This window comes from Trachinotus anak, unplaced genomic scaffold (genome assembly GCF_046630095.1).
Source record: "Trachinotus anak isolate AG129_WGS33_773 ecotype Australia unplaced genomic scaffold, CSIRO_AGI_Tana_v1 ptg000023l, whole genome shotgun sequence".
NCBI classification, from domain to species: domain Eukaryota; kingdom Metazoa; phylum Chordata; class Actinopteri; order Carangiformes; family Carangidae; genus Trachinotus; species Trachinotus anak.
Genome location: NW_027273874.1, coordinates 3,048,904 through 3,071,624, shown reverse-complemented (window position 1 = coordinate 3,071,624; position 22,721 = coordinate 3,048,904). Strand labels below are relative to the sequence as shown.

The following is a 22,721-nucleotide window of genomic DNA, read 5'->3' as shown; positions in this document are numbered from 1 at the left end:
CAGTGGTGTGAAACTAGGCTGGATTTGAACATCTCTTTCACATTCCCATGTGTGTAAATGACTGCAAAACCATGAATGTCTTCGAGGAAAGACACATGTCCCCTTTTTTACAATTAATTGCATCGCACAGTTTATATCTGCTTATAACCATCAGCTGTCACAGTGGGAGGGTTTAAAAACAGATAATGGCGTACATTTTCAGACAGTCTCCACACATGTACACATGACAGAAATGAAAACCCAGAGAGAAAAATGTAAGCCTTGGTTCCTGTCTCATCTCCGCACAGCTGACCAATCACAGCGTGAAGTGAGGACGATGAGCATTAACACTAATTACAGTATTTGTTTAAACTAAGTGAAAACCCCCTGAATCAAGAATCATTTTGGAAGCTGCACACCCTGACGCTTTAAACCTACTGTATGATGTATTAGGTGAAAAGAGAGACAGCAGAGAGACAGAGAGAGACAGAGATGAAGAGTGCTGGAGGAGAGCCCTGTCTCTACATGCACGGCTGGTGGAAAAATGTCTCTCTTAATGGATTCCAGCTTTCTACAGCACTTAGAACAGCCAAGACCAGCCAAGGGAATAAAATATGGCATCATTATTATTATACTGCAATTCTCAATTATCCTCTCTCTCTCTCTCTTACTTTCACTGTCTCTCCTTCTTTCTGACACACATGCGCACACACACACAAATAATTTTCCCTTGAAACCCAAGATGGATACGTGGGAGCAGAAATACACGAGGGCACGTGTAGGGGCAAAAGTACAAAATCAGTAATTACATGCGCTCACACACATTGCAAAATTCCCAGTTCAGCACACTCGCACACTGAGACAGTTGCTCTGCAGTTCAGTCAGTACACGATGACAAGCGGATATGCGCCTTGTAGATTAGTGTTAGCAGACCCATCTTTTATATGGCTAATGGAAAGAGACGACAAACAGTTCTTATTTTCTCTTTCCAGTCAGATTCGGACGGATGATAAAAAACCCAGAGATCAGGCGATAAATCACAGGCGGCCTGTATTTTTTTAAACATAATTCCCTTGATCATGCGAAGACACAGTAAACGTCAGACTGAATCTATCAGGTGTGCCATGGTTTCTGAAGCATCGGTTGGTGTGCTACGTCTCGGTCGGTATCTGTTAGGCTCATCTATCTTTCCAAACATTTTCAGCTCTGTGTGTAGGCTGCACGTAGCTCTCCCATTACTCATGCATCACTCAAGTCGGCCTACGGACTCTCGCCATGCAGATGCAATACTGGAAAAAAATACAGGAGTGTTTGTTGGCTATGTGAATATAAGAGACAGAATATCAGAAATCCAATCTTTTATTTTTATCAGACTTTTAATCAATGACAGCTCAACGTAAGAGCCTGAGCAGCAGTACGTCCTGTCATCTTTGGATGATTTAGACTACTACATCACTTGATAAATCACCCAAAACATTCAGAGTGTTTGTGAATAATGATAAGGCACTAAAGTTCCCCCAGAAAGCCTTTTCTTGGCATTGTTGTGGTCTTTAGCAGCTGGGAAACAGCCAGCAGTCTCCTTATCAGCACTTAGCTAAGGAGGGTGAGCTGAAAATCTGTCCTGAGGGCCAAGCTTTCAGCGCTAAGCTGGAGAATACAGTCCAAGGCTATTAGCTTTACACAGGAATGAAGTGGAGGGCAAACCTGCCAAAAGTCAGTTGGGCTGACGTGATGCATTCATTAAACGTTAGAGCACATCAAAGTGATTTATACTTGCAGAGCACTTTATTAGGAACACCTGTGCACCTGCTTATTCATGCAATTATACAATCAGCCAATCAAGTGGCAGCAGTGCAGTGACTAAAATCCTGCAGATACAGTTCAATGTGATCTCAGTGCCTTTCACGGTTGGTGCCAGACCAGCAGGTTTGAATATTTCTGAAACTGCTGATCTACTGGGATGTTCAGACTCTGTGGAGGACAGGAGAAAGGTCAGACTGGTTGGACTTAACAGTAAGGCTACAGTAACTCAGATAACCACTCTTTACAACTGTGGTGAGCGGAGAAGCATCTCGGAAGGGACAACACACTGAGCCGTGAGGCAGATGAGCTACAGCAGAAGACCATGCCAGGTTTCACTCCTGTCAGCCAAGATCAGAAATCACAGGCTGCAGTGGACACGGGCTCACCAACAGTGAACAGCTGAAGTCTGACGAATCTGGATTTCTGCTGAGACATTGGACAGTAAAGTAAGATTTTGGTGTCAACAGCATGAATTCATGGGCTGAACCTGCCTTGTGTCAACAGTCCAGGCTGCTGGTGGTGGTGTAATTGTGTAGGGAATGTTTTCTTGACAAAGCGAAAGTCAACTCACACTGGTTTCATGAACATGACAATGAGTTTAGTCAATACCATAAAGAACGGAGGCTGTCTTGAATGCAAAGGGAGGCCCTGCCCAGTATTAGTATGGTGTTCCTAATAAGGTGCTCGGTAAATGTAGGTTTTAGGGAGAAAAGGGATAATTTTTCAATTTTCTAAAAGATATTATTGTTAGAACTGATGGTTGTTTACCTCATGATGATCATCACCACTGCTACGCTTCAACCACCTCATCACTGACTTTAAAGCAGACAATGCTGCAACAGTCACCAACAAGCTGAGCTATTTGTACAGCTATTAGCTCTGTTTTCATGTGGGACTGCATTTAAGTCAGTGAAGTTTGAGTGCGTTTTCTGACCTCAGTGCACCCAGTCATAACATCTATGTCTCCTTTCATCTGACTTCAAAATAACAGAAATAACAGGCTGCAGCATTCGCAGACCCCATCAGTGACTGCATTCTGTCCTGTATGCTCTCAAAGAAATGCTCAGGCTCCAAACTGAAGGCAGATCTGAGGCATGAGCTGAGGTGTTTGTGTTTATACGGGACCAGCCCATATACCACCAACACAGCTTTTGCAGCTGGGCTGTTTGGACTTGACGGATGAACTGTGCCATATGTCCTGGGTGCATGAGTGTTTGAGTGTGTGTGTACACGGTTGGGTGTCAGGAGGTTCAAATCAACAAACCATAAACAAAGTAACATTTTGACCCCATGTTACCTCACATAACCCCCAAAATCCCTGCCTGTACAACAAATACAGCCTTATAACCGATGATCCCTCCGTTTAGGAGCCAAATCTGTCTGCAGTAATGAAAACGAGCAAAGTATTGGACAAAATGTTATCAGTAACAGTGAAGTAATTCATATTCACCAACACAGATTCATCCAAGACACACTGCCCACGCTTCACATACACCAACAAAAAAAATCCTTGACTTGATTTATGTGTGTCTTGGTATCTGCTCCACTTTTCCAGACCTCTGGCTTTCTATGTGCTCATGTGAGTGTGTGTGTGTGTGTGTGTGTCTGCACATGAATGTGCTCACTCTTAATGGTATTTTTATCACTGGAAACTCCTGAACAATTAGCTGGCGAGCGGCTTCCCCTCACTATCTGCTGGTGTGTAATTTAGAGGAAGCAGGAGCAGCAGCAGCAAGGCCGTGCTGGGCCTCATTAACATCAACCTTACTGAGCCACAATTACGCCCTGGCGCACACACATACCGATACTGTGCTGTCACAAAGGTTTCTGCAAAAGCCAGGGGGTAAAATCGGAGGAAAATGAGAGAGTAAGCAAAATCTAAGTAAGTGCAGGCACATTTATGACGCACATGCTTCACTGGGATAAGCCACTTTCACTTTATCATCTGACTCACCGCTGCCCTCTGGAAGGCTCCTTTCGTGTAGGTGCCTCCCCCTCTGTAGTTGATGGCCGGGATCTCCTGGTTGAACAGGGAGCACTTGTGCTGGTGGGACTTCGGCGCTGAGATGTGGTCCACCCTCGTCACTACGTGGGTCTTGGATGAGAAGGTGACCAACGCCACCCGCGTGTCCTCCGGCGCAACAGGAAAGTCGGACAGCATCTTGCGGACGAATCTCAGCTCACTCTGGAAGTTATTGGCCCCCACACTGGACGACTCGTCCACCAGGAAGACCAGGTCCAAGCAGGAGCTTTTCTCACGCAGCTCGCGGACGTTACGCTTGAAAGCCTGGCCGAGGCGCTCCACTTTGCTCTCTGCGCTTTCTGATAGGTTGCCGGACGACGGGGAGGTGGTTAGGGGTGACATTTGCCTGGACCGGCGGGACTTCAGCCGGGGTTGGGATTGTTGGGCGGCTGGCCAGGCTGTGGTCCATACATCCAGGATGCACAGGACCAGAAGACAACAAGTCCATGATGGTGTTAAAGAGTACCTTTGAGAAAACATAGTGACAGTCAGCACAACACCTGCACCGAGGAAGGACTTTGTTTAAAAAAAAAAAAAGACAGAGTGGATCCTCTTCTCAGGAGTAATTCAGTGAAAATATAAGTCTTATGCCTGCACCAGTGTCCAGGAACGTAGCAGACAGCAACAGTCCAGTGCAAAGTTCCTCAAAAGCATTGCTGCATGAAGAGGAGGCTTCTTCTCCTGTCATTCAAAATGTGCCCCTGTTCATCTGCTTCTTTCCTCTCCAGTGGAAGAAAACTACAGTCCCGTCTGGAAAAATGTTTAGGCTCACAAGGTCTTTTCTACAAAAATAAATCTGTACAGTACATCAGGCTTTTTCCTCGCTTTTTGTACAGTCTATATGAGAACATCTATTTTCTTGCTTGTTAGCAGTATGCAAAAATCTATATGTCCTCTCCTTCTCCCTCTTCTGTCAGTCAGTCTTTTAGTTAGTGCATCAGATCCACAACCACCCCAAGCCTCTTCAGTCCTCTTCAGTCCCTGTGTGCTGCCCCTCAGGCTCCTGTTTGCCTATGTGACGCTCCTGCCTGCACCGTCAGCCAAGCTCCGAATGCTTGTTCCCCTCTTCTCCCCAAATCATTTGAAAAAACACACAGAGGAGGAGGAGGGAGGAAAAAAAAGTTAAGAGACAGAGAGAGGCTGAGGGGAAAAAAGGGGGCAGTCCAGTCGTGGCCGTGAAGTCATTTTTTTCCCCCTTCATCTCTCCTCCTCCTTCTCTCTCTCTCTCTCTCACCTCCCCCTCTCTCCCTATCTCTGTCTGTGTCTCTCACCCTCCCCCCTTGCACCCTCCTCTCCTACTCTCTCCTCTCTCTCTCTCTCTCTCTCTCTCTCTCTCTCTCTCTCTCTCCCTGTATCCGTCTATCTCTCTCGTCCTGACAGTGGAGTGAGGTTCGATGTCAGTGCAGCGCCTCGCCTGTCAACTTGTCAACATTCCCAAAGAAAACATCAGCAACAGGCGCTGTGATCAACTCCATATGTCCACACGAGCACGCTCACCGTGCACATAAGATAACATCAGAATGAGATCAAACAAAGTGAGAATGAAGGGTGGGATAATGGGGGGAGAGGACAAAAAAAGACAAGTCAGATTAAAAACTAAGACAAGAATTAAGAAATAATATCAGATAGAAAAGCAAAGTTTGGCAGAGTTTAGAGGAGAGAGTGAAATCTCAATCTAGTTAAGCAGTTAAGTCTGCTCTGGATACACGCTTTGTCAAATCATCACTTTGGTAGCTATCATCTCCTAACCCTGCTTCCCTGTCTGTCTCTCTGCGTATCTTGTTCAAGAAATAAAAAAAAAAGAGAGGAAAGAACTGCCCTTCTCGCGTTCTGTATTTGTCCATTTCTTCCTGCACCACAGGGATTCGCACACACTCTTTCACTGCACTGTTTTTCTACATCTCTTATAGCCTCTCACTCGTTCTCCTTCCCTCTCTCTGTCTCTGCTGCTGCTGCCGTGTTTTCCTTCAGTGATTTTATCTGTAACCAAAACAAAGGCAGCCGGTGTTACAGAGGCACACTGCGCCTATTAAAGCAAGGGCCTGAGATTTACAGCAACGAGCTGGCTTCACGAGGAGCTGCAGAGGCTCCTGGAGAAGAAAGAGTCAGAGGAAAGAGAGAGGACAATACGGGATGAGGAAGAGAAAATGAGGGAGTGAGGAAGATGAAGGGAGTGAGCAAGGTAGTAAAAGATAGACTGATACATTACATGGCCAAAAGTATGTGGACATCCAAACGTTACACCCATGTGTGATCATCTCATACCAAAACAAAGGACTTTAATCTGTTGCTATAACAGCCTCCACTTCTCTGGAAAGGCTTTCCACAAGATTTGGGAGCTTGGCTGCAGGAATTTACTCCCTTTCAGCCACAAAAGCTACATGAGGCTGAGGTCAGGGCTCTGTGCAGGCAAATCGAGTCCTTCAGCACCAAAGTGGGGAAACTCATGTTTTTATGGCCCATGTTTTGTGCTAAGACGAACTGTCATGTTGAAACAGGAAAGACACTAATCTAAAACTTCATTGTGTGCAGCAGCACAAATATTTTCCTCTATTGGAACTAGGGTTGAAAGTAATTATTATTTTCTTTATCAATTATTCTGCAAACTATTTCATACTTTGGTATAAAATGAAAAGTCCAAGGTGAAGTCTACAAATGTCTTATTTCATCCAACCAACCCTCTAAAACACGAAGAAATTCAATTTATAATCATATAAGATCAAGAAATGTGGCAAATTCCCATGTGAGTAGCTGAAACCAAGGAACATATACATTTTTTAAAATAAAAAAATGACAACCATTGTGGCATGGGTGTCTACATACTTTTGGCAATGTAGTGCATAGAAAGACAGAAAGATGGAGGGGGAGCAAGACGAAAGACAAAGTGAAGTAATAAAGTAAAGAGCAAGAGAAGGAGACAGAAACAATAAAAAAGCAGAGTTGACAGAGTGTGTGTGTGTTTCCACCAGAGCAGTCCAGTGCAGTCAGTCTTATACTATTAGCCACAATGACACACAGCTCAGGCACACAGAGTGTTTATTAGTCTGTGTAAGCCAGGGTCTCTCTCTCTTTCTCTCTATCTCTCTCTCTCTCTCTCATTTAACAGCACTGGAAACTTCTGCACCAAAGAAGTGGGAATAGAAAGTAGCGTCATACTGGCCAGATCAAGTGGATGGGAGAGTAGCTGAGAGACAAACACAGACATATAGAGAGACATATAAAATACACACACACCCCCAGACCTACAGATCTACACACAGATGCAGACAGAGACAAGAAAATACACACACACACACTCTCTCACACACTCCACACATGCTGAAAGGGGGATGAGCACAGCTGCGACTTCCTGCTTTTTGGCACTGGAGACCCCTCACCAGACTTTCATGGGGGTCCCTAAGGAGGTTGGTGGATAGAGAGGAGGCTTTGGAGTGTGTGTGTGTGTGTGTGTGTTGATGGGGCAGCCTGTGAGGGAGGGGTGTGAAGGTATCTGCAAATGTTCAGTACAAATTGAATAACTTTCAGGAAGTTTTTAATACCTCATAAGATAAAAATACAATTTCCATGACAGAATGGGTCATAATAAAGACAGAGAAGACTTTCTTATCTTTCCTTCAACTCTCAAATCAAAAAACAAACATTTTCTTCTTCTTCTTTTGGGTTAAAATGTGCAGCTATGCAACACAAGGCGTGCGCCTATTCAGCAGAGTCAGAACCATTTAAAATCCAAATAAAGCTGTGGAAACCGTTATTGTTTGCGAGATATAAAATTAAACAAAATACAAAAAGACAGGGAAAAATAAGCAGATGTTCTCATTCAGTCTGCCACAGATCAAATTTTATGTCTCTGAAATCCCAGACAATTTAAAGCCCTTTGTTTTCAGACCTACATTTTCAAAAACAAAAATTAAAACTTTTTTGGGATCTGAGGGAAACATGCAAACACGAGATGATGGATGTCAGCAAATGCTAGACTTACAAATGCAGATGCACCAAACAAATAAATATTGGACAAGAGAAAAGGCAAATAGGGTGTTGACCAAGTATCTGTAGAGATCATGTACAGCAAGACACAGGCTGAAGAATCTGAGAATAGTTTTTCCTGTGGTTAGTGCTCTGATGCTGATGCTGTCCTTCAGCACACACACACACACACACACACACACACACACACACACACAAAATTACAATCTGGTCACTGGCAAAGTGGATGAATGCGTGATTGACTTCAACATCTATCAAAATTAAAACGTGGCACAGCTCCTCTCCACTCCATCGTGCTTTTTTAAGTGCTGTTAACATTTTCAGTTAACACTCTGAAGGCTGAAGAAAAGATTAGAAAGTCTATTGTTGTATCTTTTTATCTGTATGAGATATTAAAAAGTCTACAAAAGTCTTTATTTGATCTATGATCAAAAACTGTGCAGTTACCAATTTGATTGTTCCATATTCTCTGATGAGGATGGATTACTTGTCTCTTTCTGGTTTCTATCATTATAAATACTGCAATGATTGCTCAACAAAGTAATAAAACATGAGTTAACTTTTAACATGAGAGACACTAGCACACAGACTACTGAACCTCAGCTGTCTCGCAGAATGGCAATGTCAAATTAAAAAAGACTCATTTATCTCCTGTCTATTTTCTCTCCGACACAAATGCACACACCTGTTCTCTCACCTGTCTATAATCTCCTGGCGGCGGCAACAGCTGACAGTGTATTCCTCATGTTTCTTGGCATTTTTGGCCTGAAGGATGAAACTCACATCTCAGCAGGAGGATCAGTTTTCCAAAACATTCCTTCACCGCCAAGTTTGATCTACAACCAGGTTAAACATTTTTCTCTCTGAGTACAGAAAGGAAATGTTGACCTAAATACATTTGTTAGCATTTGTGCTATGATTTTGTTCATACTTCAGACCAGTGCTCCAAAAATTAGCCGCTAAATTGAAAGAAAATGGATTACCAGCCATAATAATAGAGAAAACAAGCTGTTTGACCAATAATGAAAACTATAGTCTCTCCAAGACCTAGTTCATTTGATTTATTCTTGTTTCCAGACTGCTGTGCTGCAACCTTTTGTGCAGCTTCCAGTGCGTTTTGATCGTGGGAACTACAAACTACAATGGTGGACTTCAGTTCCCCTGTGCACCTGCATGAAAAACCACAGGTGTGCCCTGTTTGATTTAATTAGGCGCTTAAAGTTTCACTGGAGTCAAACATAAACGTGCAACGCGAATAAAAGCAAAAAGGGCATAAAGGTTAAAAATATAATATTGTTTTTAACCTCTGAGGGCGATAATGTCAATTATGTCTCCTGGCTTCAATCTAAATGAACTTTTCCAGTAACAGACTCACATTTAGCTAGTTATTAACCTCCCTAGTCTTATTTTGAAGACAGTCAAATGGCCATAAATCATTAACAAGCAGTTCTTAGCGTTTGTTGTCTGTTAGCTAGTTGATAAAAACTAGACTTGCCTTTTTTTTTAGAGCGATTTAGACTGAAAAGGAAACTCTTAGTAACTGAATTCAAGACCAATGTCATCATTTGGAAACGTTACAGGGCGTTTAAAACAACCAAAATGAGCGCCAGGCTAATGTAAACCCTACACAGCCTGTTTCACTGGCGACAATTAAACTGAGCCATAAATGAGAAACCGCACCCTCTCGGTAATTTTAACCCGCGTCAATTAAAAGTATAAGAATGAAATGAAAAGCCCACTTACCGGTCTGCTGCCAGGGTTGTGTTACGGCTCCCTCTGCAGGCGGGTCGCCGTCAGTACACTGAGCATGCGCGGAGGAGGCGGTGACACCATGTGACCGCCGGGTGGCGCACTGAGCTTTTAATTCCCTGAGGATCAATTTAAAGGCAGCTTTTCCCAGCAGGTCCTCACACTGTTCTGTTAGCAGGGAGATAGTTTGGCTCGACCTGTATATAAATGTTAGTGATTTATTCAGAGGTGGAAGAAGTACTAGTACTGGTCCACTGACAAAATACTGAAAACTGAGCTCTGTGTATAGTCTATAATATATGATATATTTCATTTATATAATATGTTCATGTAGTACGAGCTAATTATGTTATATATGTCAAATCTTTGTCTGCAAAGTAACTAGTAACCATCATAAAATAAATGTGCAGTAAAAGGTACAATATTTCCCTCAGAAAAATGGTGAAGTCGAGGGATAAAGTAGCGAGTACAAGTACTTAAATTGTGTTTAAGTACAACATTGAGTGATGGCTTTATTATATTTATTTATTTTTTGCTTTGTGTAAGTGTTGGTATATTGATATGTTTCACCAGCCTGATGTAATTATTCTTATTCTACACGTTTTTAGTAAATCATTCGTTAAATTGAAAGAATAATGTGGAAAATGGTAAAAACTACCGCGATACACAAGATTGACATTATTCATAGATGTAACATTGAGTTGTTTTACTTTAAATATTTCATAGGATAAACAGCAGAGTAATAATAATGATGATAGAATAAATAAATGAAATAATAGCTCTAGTTTCTGTTACCTGTTTGAGTTACATTGCTAGCATCATCTTTTTCTGTTTTTGTAAGCACAACCGTTCAAGGTAATCTGAGTTAACTTACAGGGTTTTATAGTTATGTCTGATGTTTCACAACCTGGCGTACAAACAAGAAAAATGAATGATTTTCTGTAATGCGGATCTGAATGGTTTCTATGAGGCCGTACGTTGTTAGGGTGAGCAGTTAAGGAAAAGGGAGTGTTCACCAAAGAGGGAAGTAAGACTTGGTTCACATGACTGCATCACTTCTGCTGAGCACCAGACGTCACGTTTTGCTCTGGTCCGTAGTTTTATAAGTCAACTCAGCAGCTGTCAAAGCACTATTTTGTAAGAGTTAGTGCTCTGCATGTCTGCATGTCTGTGGCTGTGGCCCCCATTTCCTGCAAAATCCCTGTTCCCTGCAGAGTCACTTATCTAGAGGAGGTATGGAAGTTACTTAAATACAAAAATATGATGTAAACACACACACACACAAATTGCAGGTAAATATTTGAGATTGTATTATATTTCTAATTTCTGACACCCAACTTGGGTTCAAGATATTGATTTGGATAGAAGTTGTACTGGATCCAAATTCCATTCAGTCTGATCGTGTGTGAACTGTGAAATGCAGGGAAAATGACATTGACTGATCAGATCTTATTATCTTGGGGCTATTTGGTTCAGGTCCCCCTTCTTAGTTCTTTAGAAGACGGGTTGTAAACACAACATTCATATATTATCACCTAGTTGTCTTCTCACACATCCAGCAGACATGGAGAGACATTAAGAGTCGTGTTTCCGAGAACCTGATGAATGTATGTCTTATACTAGCTCTTCTTTAAGCTCTGTTTTTGGTGTCACACTTCAGAGGGAATATCTGGCTCATTAGATGCTAAGTGCTGCAGGATAATCAGCAACTATAGCTGTTGAACATCTACTTAAGGCCAGTACCACACCTTATGGCCCCCTACAACCACTTCCCACCTCTATGGGCTCAAATTATGGTCCAAAGGATTTTGAAATTATAAAGTGGCGTTCACAAAAAATTCAAATGTTTGTAGTTATGAATCAATCTTTGTAAACTTGTAAAATAAATCTGCATGAGAAATTCAAGTTTCTGCATTTGGAAAAAATGTGCTTGTTATTTGTTAAAAAGAAAATGGGAATAAAAACTATGAACAAATGATCAGTGTTGATGTAAAACAAAGACACTGTAAAAGAGGAAATGGTTTTGCCAACAACTGTGTATTGAAAATTTGTACTTGTCACTCTCACACAATGAGAATGTTGTGGGCTGAGTTTTGAACTATTCTGCTCTGTATCTGTACACAGAGAACCACAGAAGCATTTCTTCTATCACTGCGTCTTTGGTTAACCTCACATTGACCTTTTGTTCAGTTTTGATTTACATTGTGATTTTTTTAACTAATACAAATCTGTTTTTACAGAAACTCTTTTCACCCACACAGACTTGAGTTTCTCCTGCAGATTTATTTTACATGTTTACAATGGTTGATTTACAGCTACAAACTTGGGAATTATTTGTGAAAATCACTTTACAAGCTCAAAATCACTTTTTGACCCTAATTTGACCATGTATAGCGAGCTTGATGGCTAGCTAGGCTGTTTTTCCCCCTCTGAAATTTGGTGTCTTTGATTCAGCTGCACAGTTCTGGATGTTGCACCTCATCATTTGCTTTGTGTTTTATCCTTTGTTTCTGACTCACTGCTGTTGCAAACTTCCCTCAGGCGAAAAATAAAGCAAACACTGATTGACTGATACGAAACCAAATATGACCATAATAACATGGAGAGCAGCTTTTCAATCCAATGAAATCCTGAATCTGTCCCCGTAGACACTGTGATTGATTACAACTTATACAAATTATTTCATCTTCACGATTAAAAGTTTTTCTTGTTAATAAACCTCAACAGACAGATGCTGACAATCGCCCCTGGCACAGAATCAGACTGCAGCTCTTACAGGGTGTGTACACTCCTGCACAGTCATCCAGAATATCAATATGACTGTGTGATCAGAATGCAGCCTCCATCTGGTTTGTTATTATCGCTGTGTGTGTGTGTGTGTGGGTGTGTGTGTGTGGCAGTGGTAAAACTAATGGTTTTATGTTTAGCGGAGACTATTTATAGCCCAGGCTGCACTCACACGCTGCATAAATATTTTATAAGTCCAACCAGCCTGCAGGAAAGTGACGTTGCCGAGGTAGAAAATCGACCGTACCCCCTCTCAGATTTATCGACCTTTTCTGAATAACCTCACACGTCGCAATTTATAGTATACCATCACCGGATCAGGTGATCCTCCTGGATAACTCACAGCACAGAAAACTGTGACAGGTTTTGATAGCTACCAAGGTCATAATCAATCAATACACAAAGTCTATCAATTCCAGATTCTATAAAAAACGACAAATACAATCTTGCTGTGAAGCTACAATTAATTAATCATATATAATTGTCAGATCTCACTTAAAATTGTGTTACATGAGTTCTGTAAGCTCACCCCTAGTGAGCCATCAATCATTTAGCCATCAAACAAAACCAATTAAAATATGCAAATGTGAAAATATTTGCATTTACAGCAGGCACTCGTGCATGTAAACATGTTCTTTAACCTTTAATTTTCATCAGTGCCCCGCTTCACATTCACCCTAATGTGGGAGTAGATCAGTACAACAATCAGCTGAAGTGAAAACAAGTTCAGTGCTTTGCAAGTTCAGTGCACAGATACACACACACACACACACACACATACCAAGAGGGCAGAGTATGTTGGAGAGTGAAGGGAAGCATTATCGTGGGAAAGGTCCACAAAGGAGAAAGGTGTTAGATTCTGCACCTCAACTAGAGAAATAGATCATATAGCACACACATATACACACACACTCATGCCAACACTCAGCTCCTCTCAACCCTGCCTATATACACACTGAAATGCACCTACAGTCAAAAAAACATAGCTCAAAATCAACTGATGAGCTTTCACTCGTCTCTTATTGGTCTTCCTCAGTAACTCGTTTGCTCAGTTTGATCACTCAACACGCTGAGGAAGAGCATGCAACGGGCCTTTTTCGCATTTTGACCTCTCATAGTAGGTAAAAGCATCAATGTAACCAATGATATCAAGTGTCCCAGTAAGTCACGACAGTGTGACAGCACGAACACCAGGACCCCGAATCCGAGGCAGCTAAATGGAATTCAGCCATCATTAGTTTTATTATCTACACCAGTGTTTTTCCTGCTGTAACATGTCTGTAATGTCTGATGTGAAAAGGCCTATAGTTGAATTCCCGAGGCATCGGTTAAAATGAGTTCACCGCTGTCACATATGCTCTGAAGGCTTCAGGATTTAGGTTTGTCAGTCCATGAGTTAAAATGATTCAAACATTATTTTTTCATTACCGCTGCGGTGCTGCGTTTTGGTTTTTTTTTATCCCCCCAAATATGCACCATGTCAACAGAAACTAGAAAAAAAACTATATTTTGACACAGGGCCCAACTGTTGTTATTGTGTTGTTGTGGTGCAATAACAAAGTCATAGTAAATCAAATTTCCACTGACTAATCGCACATAGACAGTGTTTGGGGTCCCTGGGGTTCTGGGGCTCCGGGGCAGTTTCCTGTTTTGCCTGACTGGTAATTTTGTGTTGATATCTGTACACACACATCTGGACATACTGCACATCTGCACAAAAAGCAACTGACATACGTGTCCGAATACATAAATATAGTTACACAAAATGAAAGATTTACACTATCCAAACCAGGTGTAGTTTCCTCTCTCTGTTTCTTTTTCTTTCTTTGTTACTTTAGACAGTTCCTTGAGGAAGTGTAAAAGTTGAGTTGAAACAAAGAGACTTAACAGAAGAGAAAAAGAAGATGGAAGAGAAGAAGGGAAGAAAAAAGGAAAGAAAGACGAGGAAACAGAAGAAAATAAAGGAATAAAGAGTAACGAGTAAGAAAGAGAAAGAAAAGGAATGAACATAACAGCAGAAAGAGGGGAGAGGGACTGTACAGGATAGATGGAGGAGGGAGGGAGGCAGGGGAGGAGTGGGAGAACGAGAGGGAGAGAGTAAGATGAGGAGGTCGTGTCTTGAGGCAGTGTGAACTGGATTCAGCCAGACTTCCATAAAAACAGCCTCGTCCAGGCTGCGCTGACAGTCGGGGAGGGGCTGGACCAAGCTGGGAATAGGGAAATGAATATGACACACACACACACACACATACACACACATACACACATACAGACGCACTTGCGAAAAAGTGCTTCTTCATGTGAAAACAGCACAATCTGAATATTTATCTGTACACATCCCCCTCGCTCTGAAAGAGGAAGTTGTGGTTACAGGGTTGATTTAGAATATCTACAGGGGTAGAAACAAGCCCTGTCCCGCGATAAACTAAAGCTGCTGGCTCAGCTGATCAGGATTACTGCACAGATCAAATCCCCTGTTGTTGTCTAAGACCGTCTGCGTCTGGTTTTGGATACACAACTCAGAGCTCAGGCAGAAATCAGCTGTTCCACTTGAAATCTGTGTCACAGTTTACAAGTTTGTTCTTATCAACCAAACTGAACGTGCACAAAGATATTTTTAAGCATATTCGTTTCCAAGGAAGTGTTTACACTGCAGTCAGATGCCCTTTGTTCCTGTGCGACACCGCCGTGATGGGAGTATTGATTCTAAAAGTCAACAGTGATATCGAGGATGTGGGCAAACAAAGAGCTGGGTGAGAAACTTAAAGCGTGTCAGCTGTTGTGCAGTCTGGAGGCGGAGCTCTGTGCAAGATAAGTGATAAATGATAAGAGGAGACACAGACAAGTTCAGACCAGCTGGAGTTTCCAGAAATCATGATGATGTCCTAACATTTTTTTTTTTTTCTTTTTTTACAGAAGATGAGGCTGACCTACTGTGTTGTGCCCAAACACAACTCTGTCAGGATGCATATGAATACACGTGAAGTGAAATTCCTAAGCAAAAAATAAACAAATAAACAAACAGCAACAATATAAGCTTTAATTAATTAAGTAAACAGTCGACCTGGATGTGATAATCAACACCCTTATGAATTATTAAATGCAATAATAGGCCAATAACAGCATAACATTCACTATAAATAGATAATAGAAAGATTTTTGTAAATCATTTTGTACCGTTCAGAAAAGTGCAATATAAACACATTTTTTATTATATTATCATAAGAGCAGGAAACAAAAATAAAACTGACGCCATAGTTGACATTATATTTTGTGACCTTTAATTCATTCTGCTTTTACTCCAGAGGGTGATTAGTTTTAATGGTTTTTCCTTCATGCAGAGACAGAAAAAAAGCCACATTCTGAAAACCAGTCTGTAATTGTTTAGTTTTACGCTTGAAACGTAACATCAGTGTCTCTGTTAGTTTTGGTTCCTTAACTACAAATCACAGATACCCTACAGTCGCAAACACACTGCACAGTTTTAGCTTTTATTTGTATTTTTTTTCTGCTGCTCCATCACAGTGAACATCAAGTTTGCTCTGAATGTTGCTATCGTGTTGTTATTGCTGCATGTTATTGCAGTTTGAATCTGCTCTGCGTTATGTCATAACAACCGAACACGACAGCAGTTAATGAAGACTTGATGCTGTTCACTGTGATGAATTACACAATTTAAAGCTGCATTTTTCTTTGGCCGATGGAGGCAACCATGACGATGGAAACCAATGAGCACCTAAAACAGCAGACAGAGTACATCTAAAAATACTAAAAACATGTCAACATGTCAACTTAAAATGTCTTGAATTTTGAAAAAAAACCTTTATTTCAAAATTAAAACGGATCAACTTCAAATGAAACACAAGAATAACAGCTCATACAAATCACCCACACCTCCTTTACGTCCGATGGATAATGAAAAATGAATTTATTTTCGATTTCCTGCGTTGATTCTCTCTTCAGCCTAAAACCAGGTACCAAAGTGAATCACCTTGTTTGGGTCGTGATCTCAGCATGTGTTTTTGAACACATTGTCCCAGGAACTCATATGTTTCTGAGGACATGGTAAACACATGGCTCAAATTACCATCTCCACGCCCACGCTCACACACCCCCTTCACCACTGCCCTCCTCCTCCTCCTCCTCCCCAAAGCCTTCAATCCCTTCTTTCTATTCCCCTTTTTCTCTCCTCTTCTCTCCAACTCTTGCTGTAAATTTACACATTCCTCTCCCTCTCGCAGAGGTCACAAACCCTTCGCTTTCCAAACATTTTCCTCCTCACCGGACTTCTTTCTCTCCCTCCACCGCCTCTCCCTCTCTTTCCTTACCGTCTCCTCCTCCTTCCCCATGTTGTGCAACCCCATCTAATGTTTCTGTAAATAGGTGTTTGTAGATATACATGTATAAATAAGCAGTATGTCACATTACTGACCCATATGCTGCTGAAGGAACACGTGCTCCTCCGGATTGGAAGACACGGACGTTTCTAGGAAAACAATGGGCGGTGACATATCTGCACGGGGTATGTGCGGATGTATGCTGGACACCATATTTAGTGTTAATACACACAGCAAAGGACCAAGTACTGATATGTCTAAAAACAGGCTGAACAAAACATTTGTCTACATTACATGTGCACTGATTTATATCTATCTAAATGTGAACAAGCAAATTCCACAAGTTGCACAATTTAAGTATTAAATATCATGTTAAGGAAAGCCAAAATACATGCTGTTCCCTCTTCGGAGAGCTGGAAATGTTTAAGTTTTTTGGGTGTGTGCTGCCAAAAACAGAGAGCTGTTTGCATGTTTTGCATTAAAAAAAAGTTACTTACTTACTTACCACTTATGACATAACAGCTACGCCTCCTCCTCTCTCTTCACGTGACACTCAAGACTGTACGTATGCAAATCTGCAACCAGTTTTTCAAGAGCATGAATAGGCTTAAATACCTGAACAGGTGGAGAATCTAATTTGCTGTAACCACAGAGGAAACTGTCAACAGTCAACAATGTGCACAGGCTGAGTGAGGTAAAAATAAAGAAAGAGAAACAGGGTGAAAGGGAAGATAATGTAGAAGATAACTGAATTAAAGGACGTGTTAACAACCTTCTGTTGCTCAATCTCACCTCATAAATCCATCACAGACGAACAGCTCTGCCCCTTTCATCAAACTTTAATGATGAATAAGCAACATCCTCCTGATTAAATACGCAGGTAATTAATGGCTGTTTGTACTGACGTACCCTGTGATTTCCCAAACCAAACACTCCTTTAATCACCTCTCAAAGAGCAGAGTTAACTTCTAATTTTTAGAATAATTTAAAAAATGAATCATAACTCAGGATTAGATTCGGCCAAATTCATCTGAGCAGCTCATATTAACCCACTCATGATAGTGTGGATTTTGACCCAATCATGCAAAAGATGTTTCTTTTAATCTAAACATACTTTGCATACTTTCTGATACAAAAACACCTTCAATCACATTATAATAGTTATTGATATAGCGTATTCTGAGGGAAAGAGGAGACCAAATGAGCTGACTTGTTGAGAAAGAAACAGGCCCGTGTGAGAGTGAACAGTGAGCAGAGAGCAGCTCAGCTCGGTGTATTAGTGAGATGAACCGGCACGGCTCTGGCCCGCTGCCAGGTTCAGTACTCGCAGGTTAACAGGTCGTCAGCATAGCTCTCCTCCCAGGTTTCCTCTGAAAGAATCTGGAAGAATGTGTGTCATTTTGTGTTTTACCCTGCAATAACCTATCCCCTTTCATCTCATTTTTTAATTGGCTTCTGCTGCATCTGACTCAGTAAGGCTCAGACAGCTCAGGGCATGCATAATGGTTCCTGACTTAATCTCAGATTTCATCACATGATCACAATACAGAAATGACTCAAAGCATTAAATGTCCGTTGTAGTATTGTTTCAACTTTAAAAACACTTCTGCTTGCTGCTCTTTCCATTCAGGGCATTTATTGAATCAGTTCATCAAACTAATGCGTCAGACACTGTGACACCTTCAGCATCAATTCTTGTCAAGTCTGCACGGACTGAAAGGTTATTTTGACGTACTTATTCAATATTTCACTCAATTTATTTCACACAAAACAGAATAAAATACAAGTAAAAGTATATAAACATGATAACTTTGTTAACTTTGTTCCCAAGAGTTAGATGAGGGGATTTATACCACTGTTGTGTGTGTCTGGTAAATATGAAGCTAGCAACCGGCTAGCTTAGCTTAGCCTATCTTAGCATAAAGACTGGGGACAACGAGCTATAGCCTATCTTTGGCCAAAGGTAAAAAATCAGCCTACCAGCATATCTAAAGCTCAGAAATGAACATGTTATATGTTGTTTGTTTAATTTTCTCGAAACCTGCAATAAAAGTGTAAAAATGTATTATAGGATGTTGCGTGCTAGACAATTTTTTGGCCAGAAGCAGTAACTTTCTATTGCCTCCATCAGTTGCCAGGAAATCTTTCAGTGATTACAAGACTTAAAGGCTATACTTATAAAATATGCAATTTCCAGGCTCCTGAAAGGAGACCAAAAAATTTCGTCTTACCACAGATGACTGTGTGGTTTCTTATTTTTCATTGTTTGGTCTTGTGCTAGATACATTTACCACGATTAATCTCCATCCAAGTCTGTCTTCAAGCAAGACATATTCTCACTTAATGTCCTGCTTTTAAAAGCCTTAAGGACCCAGCTCTGGTGCCCCAGCCATTACCGTTGGCGTTATGGTCAGGTCCTTGTTGGAGACCTGCATCTCCCTGCGGCCTTCCTGCCTGGCACCACGGCCATTACCTCCATGTTTGCATGTTATTGTTCCAATTTTCCAGCCACTGAGCAGCAAACAACCTGAAACAGCAGGGTTACTCATTAACAGCCTTATCTGGAGAATCTCCATGCCTTTCACTGCCCGGTCTGTCACCTGGCAGGCAGTTTGTGTGTATGTGCGTGCGTGGACATATGTCACTGTTGTGTGCGTGCATATGTTACTGATGATTACGTCAGTCTCCGTGTGATGGAAAGGCGGAATGTGTGCATGGGAGGCGAGGGCCTGAGGAAAGGATGCAGACGCGTATGTGTTTAGTAAAAATGTCTTTTAGTAACATCGAAAGTCCAGTTCAGGTGATTTAAACATTTAATTAAACATTAATTCAAACACGTCTGCGATGCTGAGAAAATCGTACAACCTTCACCTTTTTGCTGTATCTGAAACATAATAGTGAATCCAATATAAAAGCAGTTTTTTGTCAGAGCATTCTGCACTGTGTCGTTCTTAATGTGTGTGAGTACAGGTATTGTTTGCGTCCCATGTGCACGTCCCCCACACACAGCTACGAGCGTGAGCCATTATCAGAGTAAAGTGCCCAGGGTCAGCTTAACTGCAGTGATAAACTCCCTGTTACAGCTGACTCAGGACGTGCCGCTGAAGTTCAAACCACACCGCCACTCCTGCACGTCTCCTCTGAAAATCACTCTCTTATTAAAGCAGGAAGTCACTGCTCTAGCCTCAGTGTTTCTTTTTAAATCCAGTATACTGCAGCACAGAGACACACAGCATAAAACTGCTGCATCACTCACTGCCCCTAACTCTGTCTGACTGTCCTGTATATACAGTATACATTAAGATGATCCATGTCTCGGCTCTGTCCACCTCTTTCTCTTTCTCCAGGGTTTTAGCACGCACCTTCAAGCCTTATCTTTTTGCGGAAATGGTCCAGTAAACTGATCAAACCCACACATCCAAAGAAACACCAGCCATTTATTGACGGGAATACCTGTGAACTCCGCAAATACTGACCTCTCCTTTAAGTGCTAACAGGCCACATGATGAGTAAAGTCAGTGGAATATGTCTGACCTGTGGGGCTGGAGATAAAGTTGTCTTTCTAATTAAAGCTCTGTCAGTGGTGTTACCAGGATGTTAGCGTGAGATAGTGACTGATTCAGTAGCATTTCACAGAAAAGGAAAGAGCCGAATACAGAAAAATGAAGTTATCTGATGTCAAAATGAATAGAAATTATGTCAAAGTTTGTTTAATGTCATTTTGATAAATAAAAAAGAAATGACTAAAGGTGCTGGGTTGGATCTGTAGCTCATTTCTTGGTATTTTGGTGAGAGTTTTAACAATTTAGGAGAATTTGTGTTTATCTGAATAAATTAAATGTGTTGGGGGAACTTGGACTCATCCCCTCAGTATTTCTGAAATCTTTAATGAGTGTTGTGACTAATTACATCTTTTCCTAACCTAACCCCACCTTTCCAAACTCAAATAAAAGTGATGTGGTCCATTTCACAAAGTTTTTACCTGGTCATTATTTTATCAAAGCTCTTTATCCTCCTCTAATGAGAAATGATGTAATTGGAAAGAAACTAATCTAATCAAGCAAACAATACCAAATGAAGCAGTCATTGAGTGGGTAAGATGATCAGGGATGTCTTCCACATCTGTAACCAAAACTATCAATACTATCAGAACCAAAACAATAAGGGTCGTTGTGTTTGATCACAAAGTCCACCTATAAGGATATTGATCAACAGGGAATGGTGGGAATTTCCTGACACCAGATCCAAAGAGAACAACATCCATTTCCATCCCTTTGTACTTGCTCTTAAGGCCAATACTGACACCTTAGCCTATACTTTATGGTGACAGTGATTTCATGAATACATAAATGGAAATATTTTAGTGACAAATAGGAATTAATTAAAAATGAAAAAAGGAAAGCTGGGATTTGCTCCAGCCCCCCATGACCCTATATGGGTAAGTGGTATAGATAATGGGTGGATGGATGAAATGAGGAAATTGATCAAGTATGAACCCCCATCATATGAGTTTTCCTTTAAGAAAAGGCCCATATCAAACCCTGGAATCAGCAACTGAATTTGATAATAAATAATGCTGTTGATGAGAAAAGAAAGAAGCAAAGGCTAGAGAAAAGTCCCCAAACTAATATCATATTTTCTACTAGAATTTTTTTTTTTTTAATTTTTAATTTCTTACTGGGTAATCATCTCACAACCTTCCAGATGCATCACCACCATTTAACCGAACGTCTCTGCACATCATCATCATCATGACGAAATCATTAAGTAGATAAGCTTTGCCCTCAGCTATGAATATGGTTTATAGTGGCAGGAAGTATTGACCTTCGTATCAACCACAACAACACCGAAACATGATCATACTTGCTGACCTTCAAAATAAAATGTTCCGGATAGGTGCTGTATGCCAGGACAGGAAAAAGTCAACAAACTGGTCCACTGACCCATTTCCTAATGGTGAAGCATGCGTACTGTGAGTGAGCGGTGTAACCACAGTGTGTACCTCTCCTTGCTTCACTGAATAGGTACATTGAAAGTATTTTTTACACTGCAAAGCCAAATCTTTCAGAGGAACTGCTCTGCACAGAGTCACAGACAGGAATCTGGGTCAGAGGTGGCAGAGGTGCAGCTCGGAGCAGAGCAGCATTTGAGTGTAGTCATGCTGTAGTATCATGAGGTGATTCAGGTGACCTTGTTGTTCTGTCCACTCAGCACAGAAACACTGGCTTGCTCAGTTTTGCAGAGGTTAGTAGCTGTGTGTTATGTAACTCCTGCCTTTTGTTCTGCAGTGGCTATCATGAGTCAACGGTTGTTCAGGAAGTGCGGGGGGTCTCTCAGGTGAATCTCAGGTTTCCTGTAAAATCAAAGGACATGCCAATAAAGCAAAATATGTTAGACATCAACGGAAAGACTTTTAAAGCTTTTTGTCCTGTCTGCAAGCCTCTGCGCTGCTGGAGTGTCCCTGGGCAAAGAAAAACCTGAATCCAAACAGCTCCGGGGACTCTGCAGTCCGGCTGCGCTCTGATCTCCTTGGAGAGCGAGTATAAAAACTAACTTCCAGTGGTTAGTTCAGAAGTGAGATGGATAGACTTTCAGTTCTTTGACCTTTAAAGAGATATGATCTTGTTATGCACAACAATATTCAGTAAAGCAAACAGCTAAAAAAAGCATCAGTGCTTATAAGGAAGACGCAACCTACTCATACAAATGTCGATTTGCAAAATGAGTGTTTATGCATAAACCAAAGTTTGCAAGACGTGTATAAGCTCTAAATAAATACAAATTTTAGTTTAGTTTTTTTTTTTTTTTTTTTTTAAGAAATAAAGTCAAATAAAAGACTATTGAAAACTGAGATATCACATCATTTGCTGAGTCTAACAAGCATCTGTATCGGCTTGTGTTTCATGTCACAGCATGGACAGCAGGCCCAGAAACATCTGCACGCACATCAGGGACATAATGAAGGACGTTACGGGTAGGGAGCTGGGAGCAAACATTTGCATTCAGACAATGTTGAACAACAGCGAGGTCATGATGCCAGATAGAGGACGCTCTCATTC

General features: G+C 41.3%; 1 protein-coding gene and 1 long non-coding RNA gene across 7 annotated transcripts in view; one reads left to right on the top strand and one right to left on the bottom strand.

Moving 5' to 3' along the window:
• The window catches only part of svep1 (sushi, von Willebrand factor type A, EGF and pentraxin domain containing 1), a 96,445-nt gene extending 86,866 nt beyond the window's left edge, over nucleotides 1–9,579 (bottom strand). For 2 of the 6 annotated variants that reach the window (XM_071459691.1, XM_071459695.1), the window contains exon 1: nucleotides 3,737–5,267. In XM_071459691.1, the coding sequence (XP_071315792.1) occupies nucleotides 3,737–4,285 (549 nt within the window). In that variant the 5' untranslated portion in view covers nucleotides 4,286–5,267. Of the gene's footprint in view, nucleotides 1–3,736; nucleotides 5,278–8,474; nucleotides 8,956–9,532 lie in introns of those variants that run through there. The other 4 variants (XM_071459693.1, XM_071459694.1, XM_071459696.1 and 1 more) reach the window with 4 other exon arrangements.
• On the top strand, nucleotides 8,500–15,405 carry LOC139607095 (uncharacterized). Its single transcript, XR_011684785.1, has 3 exons — nucleotides 8,500–8,635; nucleotides 8,867–8,976; nucleotides 15,242–15,405. It is a non-coding gene; the product is annotated as an uncharacterized lncRNA (long non-coding RNA).
• Nucleotides 15,406–22,721: the final 7,316 nt, after the last annotated feature.